The sequence below is a fragment of the Corella eumyota genome, chromosome 3 (genome assembly GCF_963082875.1).
Source record: "Corella eumyota chromosome 3, kaCorEumy4.1, whole genome shotgun sequence".
In the NCBI taxonomy this organism is placed as follows: Eukaryota; Metazoa; Chordata; class Ascidiacea; order Phlebobranchia; family Corellidae; genus Corella; species Corella eumyota.
This window is the reverse complement of record NC_137492.1, coordinates 434,624-449,251: the sequence shown is the minus strand read 5'-3', so window position 1 is coordinate 449,251 and position 14,628 is coordinate 434,624. Positions and strand designations below refer to the sequence as shown.

The window sequence follows — 14,628 nt, the reverse complement described above, 5'->3', positions numbered from 1 at the left end:
ATTTTGCCACTATATTCAGTATTGCAGCAATGTTTTGGTTTTCTAGTTTGGCATCAATTGTTAAAAACTAAACTTTTATTCAAACAAATATATCGACAAAATAGATAAAATTACTTTTAAGTTTAGTTAATAATTCTTACATCTTATTAATGTTTGTGATACTAGGAACTTGATATTTATTTAAAGTTAATAATTAAACAAGATGCTACATAGCCCTGTTTAAAAAAAATTTAATTATGCTTACTGTGTACCAACATACAGGGGTTTAATATGTATTAATATTCCATTTTTGTTGGTTTGGAAGAGCAAGCTGCAAAAGTAAGAATGTAGTATTATCTAAACTGTTTTTTACATAACAATGGCTACAGAAGTTGAAATTGTTAAAAAACTTAAAAAAATTTGTGACAGAAATGGAAAAGAAGAATTTCCTAAACAATCTGCAAAACTTTTCCATGAACTTGGTTTAATTTACAAAACTGAAGGTTTTCAACGGGCTGACAAAATTAAATTAATTCAAAGTGCAGCTTTACTAAATGCAGCTATTGTTAGAGAACCTGAAAATGTGAAAAAAATTAAACAAGATCTTCGTCAATTTTGCTCTGAATTACTTAAAGTTGCAAATGCAGAAAACCATGAAGCAGATTTGATTAAATTTTCTGAAATAATTAAAAAGGATGTTGAAGAAATGAGAAATAAGGTTAATAAAAAACTTGAAACCATTCCTCAGATTCCTGAAGACATATCCACAAAAGGATTCACAAAATTTAAAAGTGAAAAAGTTGAAGCTATAAGAAACCTGCAGAATATAATAAGTAAAGATTATACAAAGATTATGAATCGTCTTGCTGGGTTTTGTGAACAAATAATGGGAAATCCCCCATGTGAATATGCTTTAGTGGGACTTGGATCACTTTCACGAAGGGAAATAACTCCTTACTCTGATTTTGAAAACATCATAGTTTTGGATGATAAAGTTGAAGATTTGTCAGAAAAAAATCAAGAAAAAATAAAGGAATACTTCAGATGGTTTGCTGTGATTTTTCAAATTATTTTGATTAATCTTGGAGAAACAAATATTTCTCGAGTTCAAATCCCCAGTTTAAATGGTGGTGATCCAAATAAATTTAACTTTTACGATGCTGTTACACCCCTGGGCATTTCCTTTGATGGAATGATGCCACATGCTTGTAAATCTCCACTAGGAAGACAAGTTGAAACAGAAAACAAACCATTTACACTTGAACTAATTCAAACTGTTAGCAAAATGGCGGGTTTTATTGGGTCAGATGAAGATAGTGAAAACGATTACTATTTAGCTGATATGTTAATGACGCTATGTTTTGTTGCTGGCAGTAAAAAAATATACAAACAATTTAAAAAAGGTGTTGATAAGGAAATTTCATCAATGGATTTAAAACAATTTCAAACATCAGTTAAAAACCAAATAACTAAAAATCAAGAATATTTTAATGTAATGATACAACTTGACTTATTACTAGAGAAAAGCAATCTTAACATAAAAAGAATGGTTTACAGAAGTTCAACTTTATTTGTTTCAGCAATAGGAAAAATTCATGGCATTAAAAAATCTAGTTGCTTTGACATTCTAGAAGATCTTGTTAAAGAAAATAAATTAACCAAAAAAGTTGGTTGTGATCTTAAATTTGCCATCGCTGTTGCATGTGAGACAAGATTAAGAGTTTACATGAATAGGAAATCTCAAGATGATATGGTTCAACAATCAGAAATAAAAAAGGAATTTGTAGATGATACAGTTGGAACAAAAAGTCTTGTAGAATACTTTTTAATAATTTATCCCTTTCAAAAAAACATATATAGCCTTAATAAAATATCAGCACTAAAAGAATTGGTTCCAGCAATTTGTTTTCATTTACAATCTTATAAGTATGCTGTAAAATGGGCAAACAAACATCTTAAGGTTAAACAAATTAACGAACAGATTTATATATGTCCAGCGCGGCACGAAGACATTTTCTTATGTTATCATTATGTTGGAATGTGCAATTATCACCTGCATCAAAATAAAGAAGCAGTATTCCATTTCCAAATATCACTTAAGTCCATTCAACAAGTAACTGACTATCCAGCTAAGAACTGGGATGTTGTTTATAGTCGTAAAATGATTGGAGAGTGCAAATATTATCTTGGTCAATATGAAGAAGCCATACCTGGTTTTCAAGCCTCACTTGACAATCTCCAACTATATGATAATGACCTAGTTAGGAAAAGGGAAGTTGCATGGTGTCGTAAAATGATTGGATACTGCAAATATAAGCTCGGTCAATACAAAGAAGCATTATCTGATTTCCAAACTTCACTTGAGTTTTATCAACAAATTGATGGCGATCCAACTCAAAGCATGGGTGTTGTTTGTGGTCATTATATGATTGGAACGTGTAACTATCAGCTTCGTCAATACAAAGAAGCATTATCTGATCTCCAAACTTCACTTGAAATCTACCTACAAATTGATGACAATCCAACTAAGAGCAGTGATGTTGACGATCATCATCATTTGATTGGATTGTGTAAATATGAGCTCGGTCAATATAAAGAAGCAATATCTGATTTCCAAACCCCACTTGAAATCCACCAACAAATTAATGATGATCCAAATAGAACCCAAAAAGTTGCTGATCGTCAAAGTTGAACTCTAATGTGTGATGCAATGCCTTTTATTTTACAGTTTCTTGTTAAAAAGCAAATAAAATCTTTATTGAAAACAAAAAAAAATTCCTAGAAAAAAATATTTATTTTCAAAATTAATAAAAATCATAAAAAAGCAAATTGTTTAAAATCTCTTAAAGCCCTTTTTTAGGTATATTTTTTAGTTCATTGTACATAAAAAAATTAACCTTTTAAATATTATTTCTTTTTATATTGGATTTTATATTATTTTTTAATTATTTTCTTCTTTATTTAATTTTTTTTAATTATATTAAAAGTATTGTGTTAACAATTAAAAAAAAATTAATTGTTAATTAAAATCTAGTTCACCTTTTTACAATTTTTATGAAGTTTTTACTTTTGTTACTTGAACAATTTTAAATATTATATGTCTTTAGCACTTGGTTTGTAAATGGTAAAATATTCATAATTAACATTATTTTAAATGCCATTTAGTTATTGTCTTTTATGTCTAAATGTGCAGTGTTGTAGGCTATTGTTTATTAATTACTATAATTTAAATGCTTACAACCAAATAAAAGTTGTTTAAATTAAGTGTTGTTAAAATCTTTTAAGTATTAAGCTTAGTGGAACAGGTGTTTTTTAGTTGCAGTCCTAATTTAAATAAGGTTATGTATAACATTGAGGATAATCTTATTTTATTGTATAATTGTGTCAGGTTACCACAAAATAAAAGCAAAATGTGACAACCCTTTTAATGCGAACCTACCTTAAAATTAAATATTGATCGCTCGTAGTAGGTTAGAAAGTTAACCTAAATTGTTCATTGCATTAAATAATCTGAAACTTGTTCGTGTAGTTGTTTAGTGTATTCAAGAAAATGGATGCCATTATTGGAAATATTTGTATACCAGGTAAGTGTTAACGTTTTTTTGTAAACTTTCCACTGATAGTGTCCGTATGTTGCAAAATAAAACTTTTATCGTTGTTTTTTTGGTACAGTCGGTTTAAAAGTTGGTGCAGACGTGGGCAGCGTATGTTTGTTCGTATATGTTGTATATTACTAAGGTAGTTAGGTCAGTAGGTTGTGTTGTCTGTTAGTCTGCAAAAACTTATTTAAGGTCGTGGTTAAACCCATGGCCGTAGGTGGGCACAGTTAAAGTGAAAAGTAACTTCTCAATAACTGTTAACCTAAAAATATATTTAAAAGAATCTTTTTCATCAAATCACAGTTTAGTTAAACTTTTGAATTGAAAACAAAATTTTACAAAGTAGTTTTTTAGTGCGGATGTCTTATGACTTTAGTTTAAAGGGGACAAGTTATATTACATTTGATAATGTGATAAGCGGTTATGCTTTTCAAATACAACAACGTATTAAAACCTATTATAGGCATAGTCCATAACATTTAATATCTTAGATGTAAAAAATTGAGATAACATACCTATATTAGCGGAAGCACAATTTAACAAAATTTAACAGGTCCGATATTAAAGTTAACTTCGTTAACTAGCGATAAGTGGTTAACGGTTTGGTGCCCACCTTTGGTTAAAGCAATACTTTTGCATCAATGTGTAAAAATGAATAACATGTCAAGATTTTCGCACACATTTTTGCATAATAAAACATAAATATAAATTGGGAATATAACGGTAAGACTACTTAGGTCTATTTTTTTAAATGAAAGCATTATTAAAATTGTTTTATCTAAAACAGGAGAGCGACTTTCCAGCACAGAAAAGCACCAAGGAGGACCTGGGACTTACACTCGACAGGGTTACATTTTCTCGTCACTAACTGGCACTGTTGAGCTACAAACAAACACAGAAGTGAAACTGATCGCTGTGAAATCGAAAAACGAAGTTCAAAGTATCCCCGAGATTTCAAGTATAGCAACTTGCAAGGTGAATTATATTTTGTTAATTTTTAATTAAATAAATATAAGTGGATTAAATAAGTTGCATATTTTTAGTGTATTCTTAATTGTAATGGATATGGGTTGAAATATTAGTCTAATTTTGTCCAAGTAAATGTTTAAAATCTGTAGAAAATATTAGGAATTAAATGGGTTGAAAGTATAACAAATGGATATTATTTGATGAAATTGATTGGATGTATTAAGTGTTTTCTAAATGAGTAAGGATAAGAATTGGGGTTTAATTCTAACGACCCTTTACTTTTATTCGAAATCCATTTGTTTCTTTAGATATCATTGGATTTATGCGATCCATTTGATCCAGTATAAAACTCTTTAAATCTTAACACTAGGGCCATTGTAACAAAATTAATTTTATTTTTAGACTGTTATGTTAGCATAGTTTAACTAGTAATGTTGGAAATTATACAAGTTTGATGTATTTGTATATTGGTTGATTATTGTAATTTCAAATTGGTATTTTACATGTATATATCTTTATGAAAAATCTATCAAATTATGAAATCTTTTTCAAATGTTAAATATACTTTATTTATTATGTTTAAATATTGCAGATCACCCAAATAACAACAAGATTTGCAAAATGTAAAATAGTTGCGATCAACAACGTTAAATTATCCTCACCATTCCGCGGAATGATAAGAAGAGAAGATGTTAGAACTTATGACAGAGATAGAGTGGAAATATTTAAATCATTCAGACCTGGAGATATTGTTCTAGCTAAAGTGGTGAGTTGGTGTAGTTGGAAAACAAAGTTTATGTATTGTGTAACATATTACCATTAAACGAAGCTACTTTTTTGGTAAACTATGACTATACCCAATCTAAAGTTGTATCAGTTTAAATTTTATAATCACCAAGTAACTTTGTTTTATTACCCTTTTTATGTAGTTAAGAATGTTTATAATCTTGTAGGTTAGGTTGCAAAGTTGTTTTATATTTTACATTCCTAAATCACAAAGTATTTGTTGTAGATATCATTGGGTGATGCTTCATGCTACCTTCTCACCACAGCAGAGGTGGAATTGGGGGTAGTTGTGGCCCAAAGTGAGCATGGTTCAACTATGATCCCCCTTTCACATAACCTCATGCAGTGTCCCAGTACATTTGAGAAGGAAAGTAGGAAGGTAGCTCGACCACAGAAGGAATTTATTGAGCAACCAACTTGAAAATGGTAAATATTTGAATAGTTTGATTTTGTCTCTAATATTTTTTTATTATTTTATCTTTGATGTGGGAAGGTCAACTCCACAACCTAAACATACAGTATCATCAGTTACCCCTGACCCAGTTTCAAGTTAACTTTGGTAGTTTGGAATATTATTAAATATAATTGCCCGATAATTATACTGCTGATTAAGTGCTGGCTCTGCAGAAGTTCATACCGTTTACTCGAGGGCGCTACAGCTTAGTGGCTGTGAGAATCTAACCCAGGACCTCATGTGGTAAAGCAGAGTGTTTACCATGCTGCCGGTTACTACATGTTTAGTGACTTATTAACTTGCCTTTTTATGTTTAGATTTTGAAAAGCAATGATAGTTGTTTCTATGCAATGAAGGTTCAACGAAAATTGGGGAAATTTAGGTCGAATTTGTATTCACACCGCAGGCAATTATTTTTAAATAAACCTTTATTTATTTATTTTGTTTGTTTTTATACTAAAATTACCACTTCAGTTATAAAATTAGATTTTATTATCACAGTGTAAAAAAAACATAAAAGTTTAAAAAGAATTTTTAAACTCAACCCAGTCACTAGGTGTCCCAAGTTTGTGCCTTCCCCGCCAGACTGGGTCGGTGGCAATGTCACGTGCCACTTGTGCCATAAAGTCACAAAATTCGGGCATCTCCTCTGACGTAAATGTTGACGTCACTTGTCGCATTCGTTGCAGGTCAAAGGTTGCAATGTCGAACGTCACAGAATTAAATGTGACGTAATAATGTTGGTCGTCGTTGTTGTTTGTGATGTCATCAACATGGTTTGTAACATCATCGCTATTGAGCGCGTCATCGTCGGTATTCAAGATGACGTCATGGTGTGTGATGTCATTACCGTTGATGACGTAATGATCGCCGTCATTGGGTAGGAACACCGAGTCGTTGGTGGCGGATGAATACAATCTTCGTCGGTTGTTGCTTCGATGGAGCTCCGAGTTTATTGATGACGCATATCCGTCATCCTTCAATGAGTTTAACGACTTTCTGTGACGTAGATAATCACCTTGTTGCTGATTGGACGACGATGGTTTATTGTCAAGTGTTCTAGAACTTTCGTCGTCAATTTGTGATTGTTTTTCGGTGATTAAACGTTCCAGATAAGTTGGATCGAAGTTGTGGTTGTCCGGGTTTTCTTGCCTCCATATTGGGAGCATTCGGAGAGAGGATCTAAGTTCTTCTTCTAATGAAGAAGTGGAGGACCTTTTCTCTTTTTTTGAGCTTCTCTTTCTTTTCTTTCGTAATTTTTTACTGGTTTCTTTAACCGCGGGTTTTTCGTTAGAAGTTGAACTTGAAATGTTTAAATTGTTTTCTATTGGCTGTAAATCTTGGTCCTCGCTTTGTGGGTTTGTATTTAATTGTAAACTCCCTAACTCGCTCGAAGTTCTTGGGGTAATATTTGAAGGTATAACAGGGGTCGCTATTTGTGGTGGCATGGAACGAACTGGTGTTAATTCTTGTCTTGCTTCGTCGACAACTTGAGTTTTTTCCTCGGGTATTGCATCCAAGTGGTCACCGCGTTCATTAGGTTGTTGATGCCGGTTGTTGGGCTGTCTGTTACCGTACAAGTACTTGTAATATGCTGAGTTCTGTCGGCTTAGTCGCATCAAAGTCGCCCGGTCTTGATGATGTATCCAATCTAACCTTTGTAGTTGGTGTCTTAAGCCTCTTATTTCGTGTTCCTGGTGGTATATTGTCCACCTATCGTGCTCTATTACTCTCTCGAGATTGGTGGGCGGTGACGTAGTGCTTACGTCATCAGGGAAAACCCCTAGGTGTTGAAGTTTTTTCACAAGCTTGACTTTTTCGTTTTTGACTTCTTCTAATTGATCTTCCAACGCCTTTTCCTTGGAGTTATCTGTTTGCGATACCGAGGAAACTTTAACTCTTTGTTGGGTAGATTTTAATGTTGAATTCTCCCTTGTTAGGTTCCTAAACTTGACGTTAGCTCGAGCTAATTCGTCCTTGCGCGATTGCAAAGATTCGTCGAGTTTAACTTGAAGTTCGCCACATTTTTCTTTCATTTCACTACACTGTTGTTGAGTTGACTTAACCTCATTTTCCAACGCTGCAATCTTAGCCTTAGAACTCTCAACGATTCCAAAACTTTCAGCTGAGTTTTTATTCAAGTTTTCCTGGAAATGTTGAAGTTCAACTTTTGCTGATTTCAGTTGTTTTTCCAGATCTTTGAACTCTGTTGACTTGGCTAATAAGCGGTCAGTATTAGCAGTAGATTTAGCCTTTAAAGATTCAATATAATTTTTGTGCAAAATTTCTTGCTGTTCGTTCTTAGCGACCTGTAGAGCCAATTGGGTCTCATTTTTAGCCAATTTTTCGTTCAATTCTTGTTCTTTTGCTTTATAATGGGCTTGTAGGTTTTTCAAAGTTGTCGCATCATTAACATGTTGAACATTAAGTTGTTTAATTTTGTTCGTAAGGTCCTGGATCGCCTCTTCTTTAAGGCTCAACTGGGTTAGCGCTTCCATTTTTAATTTTTCTTCACCCTGGAGTCTCTCTTCTATATCACGTGACTTCTCTTCCGCTACTTTAACTTTTTCTCTTAGTTCTCTCGCCTCGTCCATTGCTAATCCCAACGTTTTAGTTGATGACCTCATCTGTTCGGTTTGTGACCTCATCGAGTTCATTGACGTCATCAACTGATTACGTAATTGGTCGCATCTTGTGTGGGTGATACTGAGTGCGCGCGTAGCGTCCTCTAGTTGTTTGTCTTTGTGTTCGATGGTCGCAATTAACTCGCCGTAAGGTGATGCTGCGGAGCAACTAGCTTGGTTAGCCTAAATTAAAAAAATATTATTAGATCAAATACAAAAGTGGTTTATATGCTTTTGTAAGCCATAATTATGGTTGATTAAAATTAAAAATTTGAATTGGTTTAAATACCTCAACATTTAAAGATCTTGAATTGATTTTGAATTTTTCGATTTCCTCGTTTTTAGCGCTCACTCTGCTTTCAAGTGAAGTTTTCTGTAAAAAAACAAAATATAATTCAATCGTTCTAAATATTCAATAATAAATTGGTTTGTGATTGTTAGTAACTAATAAGCTACTACTACCTTCTCTAATAAAGCAGCAACTTTTCTCGTGGATTCATCCAACTTGGACTTTAACTCTGAAATTATTTTGTCAGATTTTTCTTGTGAAGATTTGCCCGCTTCTTCCAAAGAATTCTGAAATGTTTTTAATATTTTATTTTGTGATTTGCGAAGGTTATCAAAGCTCTTTCTTAATTGTAACAAAGTTTAAAAAAAATAGCAAACCCACCTCGTGTTGTTCGTTAAGTTTTGCGAAGTCGATCTCGTATTGTTTTGTTTGGTCTTCTAAACGTTGTTCAAGTTCACTGTTACCTTGCTCGCAGAAAGTTACCCATTCCTTAAGAAAATTGAGTTTTAAATACAGATTTCAAGGCTTCAAAATGTGACTTTTATCTTAAAATTGTCATTCGTTGTGCTCTTAGGATAAAAAAAAACGCTTATCTTAGGTTACCTTTGGTGAAGTATTATATAACCAGTTATTATGCTTAGATGGTCTTACCTTTGCTGCTTTAAGGTCCGATTTTAATTTCTCTTGATCTTCCAACGATGCATCTAACTCGGTCCTCAGCTTTTTTATAGTGTCTCTATGCTGCCTTCCCCCGTCAGCAACGTTGTTCACAACCTGTGCTGCTCCACTGACCACTAACATCCCTAGTTTGTAAGCTAGAGAGGAATCTATATCCTGGTCACCAGCATCTCCCGTCACCTCTGTAATAACAAAAGTTGTGATTTTTTTTTTTATGTAAAAACGTCGACCTTAGCCTCATAATGGGCTAACTTAAAGCTTATATGACCTTAGCCCAGTCTTAAGTTGTCTTTGTCAGTTTTAAAACTTAAAAAAGAAGCAAATTTTTTGTATAAACGACAGGACTCTGATTTTAAAACATTACTTACCGTTAAGTTGGATATTATCCAGTATATGGGCGTCTAAATTATCATCTGACACTGCTAGGTCTTCCCTCTGGAACTCGAGAGTCCCGCCTAGTGGTTGATCCTCCTCCGAACCGAGCGAAACTTCGCTCCAGTTTTGATCTGTGTCCTCAACTGATGAAGTCTCTGTGTCCCAGTCCCAAACTGGGTCTAAAATCGTTAATTTAGAATTTGAAGGTCTAATGTTGGGCCAAAATGACTGTTTTTAAGTACTATGTTAAGGTTTGGCGTTATAAAGTATGATAATATACTCAGAAGCTTTAAATTTGCTGGTATCCAGTAGTTTGGGTGACTTTAAAGGCTAATAATGCATTTAACTTAGTTTAAAATAAATATATATCGTAATGACTGTCGTAGTTTAAACAAAAGTCAATATATTCAAGGTTTGAGACCTATTAGCAACCGCATTTCGCTCTCTGTGCTATTTACACAAAGATCCAGTATTAGTTTAACGTTGTTGTAAATTGTACAGCCCATGTTTTATTTAATCAGCCTTTTTTAAAATAAATATCGTTAAAATTCCAGCCTTAAACTAACTTTTAATAGGTTATAAAGTTAAAATAGCGTACATACCTTTTGTTGGATTCATTGTAGTTCTTAAAACTATGATTTTGATCTCAAAAACTTTCTAAAATTCGCTCTAATATCGACAACAATTATGTTGTTTACTATTCCACCCCTAAAATTCTCGCAACTTATTTTTTAACTTTTTATTCAAGCTTCACTCATTGCCAAGCCAACAACATTTCCATTTATGACGTCATTGAGATTACATTATATCTTCATAACTTTTAATTATTACGTGACCCTGCTGATTTTATATTCCAGCACTTAGGCTCTGAATCTAGTTTTAAGTAATGGGCCAGTCCAAACAAAAATGTCGTAAATAACTGAAAAGTATTCAAACCGAAGCGTTGTTAGCTTTATTGTCTGTTTCGTAACAAAGCACCGAATAATACTCTCGTACAGAGACATAGGCGTTGGTTTTTAAATAAAGTTGGGCTTTTTTTAAACCTGTAAAATTAAAATAATATTGATACTGTTTTTTATTAGCAGTAAAAAATAGAAAATGGAGTTTATATTTGAATTTATCGTAAGATAACCCAAGAATTAAAACATAAAATAAGGCATACTAGAAAATATGAATGTTATTTACTGAATTTTATATTTTTAATAGTTGTTTTTATAGTTTATATAAAACATATTAATTTTTATTCATTATTTTTACTTTTATTTTGTGATTCAATTTTTTAATGAAATGGAGGTCAAAGATATAAAAATATGGCTGTTACCTAAACATAAAATGTGTGTTATGTTGCTTTTACGTGTGTTCTATAAAACTTTTTATTGTTTACAAGTTGGTGGCAACAACATAACTACAGTTTTGCCTTTTAATATAACCTTATTTAAAGCAGGTACTTGGCAAAATATAGAGCATTCGATAAAACGTTTTTTAATCGAAGATATCTCAACTTTGGTTTCAAATTCTTCGTTAAAATATAGCGGGGAGGGAAATTTTATTTCGCTGGAAAAAGCAATCGTACCAGAACCCGATAACTTTGTACCTAAAATACCACCAACATAACTGTTTATTAAAGCCCCATGCACGATTTTCCCGCTAAAAATACCGGTCGATTTTGCGTATATTTCATCAAAATGTAATGGGTTGAAATCTCCTGTTAATTTGGCAAAGTTTTGTACGTCTTCAGTTGTAAATTTATGATTACATGTTACAGATCTTCCAACATAATTACTGCAAAATCTACTGCATTGAAGTTCAGCATTAAATACACCGACTTTTAAACGACTTAACATCTTTACGTTTTCCTATTGCCTAAACGTACAAATTTAATACAGAAATCGATAAAGCAAAAATGAGTCTTAGTTTTGGCAGTGAAATAAGCATATAAAATGTGTGGTTATTTGCTGGGGGTAATACGAGGTATAACTGGTAAAATAATATTGCCAAACGAAGAAGCCTGTGGTATAAAATAACCAAATGAAGTAGTTTGTGCCATCTGTAAAAAGAAGTAAAAATTTAGTATTTTCCGACCTTAGAACAATGTACTACCACGCAAAGGATATAATTAGCCTACATACCAATAGTATTACATGGTAATAGGATATGTGTTATATTTATTGGTTAATAAAGCGATATATATTTGACCTGTATGGCGTTTCGTTGGTTCATATTCAGTTCACTGTTATTTGGTTGAGTTGGGTTTGGAAATTGTGGTTTAAAGTTTCCAACAGGGGGTGTTGAACTTGAAAAAAAGAAAAATTCAATTAAAAATATAGTTTTTGTTATCAATTAGCCTAGGTTTGTATTTTTATCATAAAAATTTAATGTAAGAATACGAGACAACGTAGCGTGTGCTTATACAACGTTGTTGTACAAGAGCTTTACCTGCCTAGCTGTAACATTCTAAGTCGTTTCTTTTCCTGCTGTAAATCTAACATTATTTTACGCGTTTGCGATTCCTGGTTAGTTGGCACATTATTAGCTGAAGCTGCTGACATTTCTCTTAAATTAACCGTACGCTTCATAACTGCACTTATACGTACACGACCTAATATGGGCAGTCACGTAATTTAATATAGTCAGTGCGATTGTATTTTAAACCCCGCCAGGCACACAAACTACAGGACTAGGCTACTAAATATTTCGATTTTTCTATATATTAGATGTTATGTCGTTAGTTAGGTTGATTTTAGTGGTCAAAATGACGTGTTTTTAACTCAGATATCTATAAAACAACTTTAATTCGACGCGCACAGACAAAAACAAATAAAATTATGAAAAAAAGATTGCGAAAGCCATATGCGAGTGTAGAAAAGAAAAAGGTTCAGCCATGGCGGGGAATTACGTCATATTTAAATCGACACACTATTAAATATTTTAACGAATGAAGCTTTGTCTCCTTAAAAAGAATCTTAAATAAAACTTAAATTAATATATTTATTTATTTAAGGGTATTTTAATTTGTATTTGAAGTTAGTCCAAACTATATAAAAATAGAAATCATTATTTTAATATTTACACAGTCGAGATTTATTCTGCCATTGGTCAATAATGGTCACGTGACACCAGTTATGCGGAAGGTTTCTTCAGATGAATTATTCCGAAATTGAAACGATTTTCGCTTGTTTAGATTTTGTTAAAATCGTAATCAAATATATTTTAAATGTTGTTTAACGGCAGTTTGTTAATTAATCTATACTTTTTAGTTCGGTTAATTAGTTTTTGATGTAAACATTATGCTACGTGGTCGCCTGTCAAATAAAATTCGGCCGGCTAGTTGTATTTTTAACGTTGGTCACCTGGGATTGCGTAGTGCCATAAATTTTAATTATTCAAAAGGTTATTTAAAAGAAAAAGGGACATCATTGATTAAGTTTCGTGATTCTTTACTAAAATCTGTTGCACAAAGGTTTGAAAGCAAAATTTGATTAGTAAATCGGTTGGCCGGTCTGCCGGTTGGCGTATTTGTTTTAAGTTAATTTAGGTGCAGCCATTTGAGATTCGTTAAGTACAAAGTGCACAATTAGCCTATAGTAATAACTTAAGTATTTAATGGCTTAATGTGGTTAAAAATATTGTTAGAAAATGTTCTAGCCAACTAAATGAAGAATAATATGTTTTTAAAAGATTTTATTAACATGATATTATTAAAAATTTCAGGACTATAAAACTGGTATTTTTAAATTCTTTTAAGTTAATAAATTGCTGAATAAAAATGGCCGACCAACTTAACGAAGAACAAATTGCCGAATTTAAAGAAGCATTTTCTCTTTTTGACAAAGACGGTGACGGTACCATCACCACCAAAGAGTTGGGAACCGTGATGAGATCCCTCGGACAGAATCCGACTGAAGCTGAACTTCAGGATATGATTAACGAGGTCGACGCTGATGGGAATGGAACAATTGATTTCCCAGAGTTTTTAACGATGATGGCAAGGAAAATGAAAGATACCGACAGCGAGGAGGAGATACGGGAAGCGTTTCGTGTTTTCGACAAAGATGGTAACGGTTTTATCTCAGCCGCTGAGCTTCGTCACGTTATGACCAATCTAGGGGAGAAATTGACAGATGAGGAAGTCGATGAAATGATCAGGGAGGCGGATGTTGACGGAGATGGTCAAGTTAATTACGAAGAGTTCGTCAGCATGATGACCGGAAAATAAGCAACATTTTAATAAGAATTTTGTGATTGTTTGTGTTGTAATTTAAAATTAAGGGCTGCTGTTTAATTTAAAATTATTGTATTCAATAGAAATTAGATTTTAATGCAAAAAAAATTCCAAAATTTAAAAGTTTTGTATTTTTGTGAGATTGTTTTGGTTCAACCCTTTTGTATTGTAAAACGATTTTATATTTTAGTGACATTATTTGAAAAAATGGATAGAATTTAATACGAATTATAAATAGTACTAACATGAATTATAAATAGTATAACACTGTAGCTATTTTAAAACTGTAAATTTGATTTGAATTCAAGAATATAAAAACTGTAAAATTTATTGATTAGTTCACTGTTTCTGTACTAATGAGCATTTATTGATTTTGGAATTAAACTGCCTATAGCATTTAGAAGCAATTGTAAAGAAACCATAAAAATTAAAGTTCTATTAATTTACCTCATTTTAATAGCCCCCAAATTAATGTAAAATACTGAAACGTTGTGCTAAAGCTCTCCATGGTATATAGTGCTAACCTTGTGCTATTGTTAAAGTAATTTTGTGTTTTTGTAAAAGTTTTAATTTTAAAGTGTTGTCTAATTTTCTTTTCATTGTAGATTAATAAGTGTATTGATTTAAATATAGTCAATTTTAAATGACCTGGT

The 14,628-nt window shown here is 32.3% G+C and overlaps 5 protein-coding genes across 5 annotated transcripts; 2 read left to right on the top strand and 3 right to left on the bottom strand.

The window, feature by feature from the left end:
- Positions 1-3,433: 3,433 nt before the first annotated feature.
- On the top strand, positions 3,434-6,224 carry LOC145745082 (exosome complex component CSL4-like). Its single transcript, XM_082563071.1, has 5 exons — positions 3,434-3,563; positions 4,366-4,553; positions 5,140-5,313; positions 5,560-5,759; positions 6,105-6,224. The coding sequence occupies exons 1-4, from the start codon at positions 3,530-3,532 to the stop codon at positions 5,752-5,754; spliced, it is 591 nt and encodes a 196-aa protein (XP_082419197.1). The 5' UTR covers positions 3,434-3,529; the 3' UTR covers positions 5,755-5,759; positions 6,105-6,224.
- A 65-nt stretch (positions 6,225-6,289) lies between these two features.
- LOC145744586 (uncharacterized) lies at positions 6,290-10,740 on the bottom strand. The gene is made up of 7 exons (XM_082562466.1): positions 10,356-10,740; positions 9,747-9,932; positions 9,352-9,560; positions 9,082-9,189; positions 8,874-8,987; positions 8,701-8,784; positions 6,290-8,594 (listed from the first exon to the last, which is right to left on the bottom strand). The coding sequence occupies exons 1-7, from the start codon at positions 10,369-10,371 to the stop codon at positions 6,309-6,311; spliced, it is 3,003 nt and encodes a 1,000-aa protein (XP_082418592.1). The 5' UTR covers positions 10,372-10,740; the 3' UTR covers positions 6,290-6,308.
- A 386-nt stretch (positions 10,741-11,126) lies between these two features.
- LOC145744950 (hydroxyacyl-thioester dehydratase type 2, mitochondrial-like) lies at positions 11,127-11,597 on the bottom strand. The gene has a single exon (XM_082562925.1). The coding sequence runs from the start codon at positions 11,595-11,597 to the stop codon at positions 11,127-11,129; it is 471 nt and encodes a 156-aa protein (XP_082419051.1).
- Positions 11,580-12,547, bottom strand: LOC145744587 (SOSS complex subunit C-like). Its single transcript, XM_082562467.1, has 3 exons — positions 12,190-12,547; positions 11,950-12,046; positions 11,580-11,800 (listed from the first exon to the last, which is right to left on the bottom strand). Exons 1-3 carry the CDS (start codon positions 12,327-12,329, stop codon positions 11,702-11,704), a joined length of 336 nt encoding a protein of 111 aa, XP_082418593.1. The 5' UTR covers positions 12,330-12,547; the 3' UTR covers positions 11,580-11,701.
- A 921-nt stretch (positions 12,548-13,468) lies between these two features.
- LOC145745668 (calmodulin) lies at positions 13,469-14,581 on the top strand. The gene has a single exon (XM_082563803.1). It carries the CDS (start codon positions 13,520-13,522, stop codon positions 13,967-13,969), a length of 450 nt encoding a protein of 149 aa, XP_082419929.1. The 5' UTR covers positions 13,469-13,519; the 3' UTR covers positions 13,970-14,581.
- Positions 14,582-14,628: the final 47 nt, after the last annotated feature.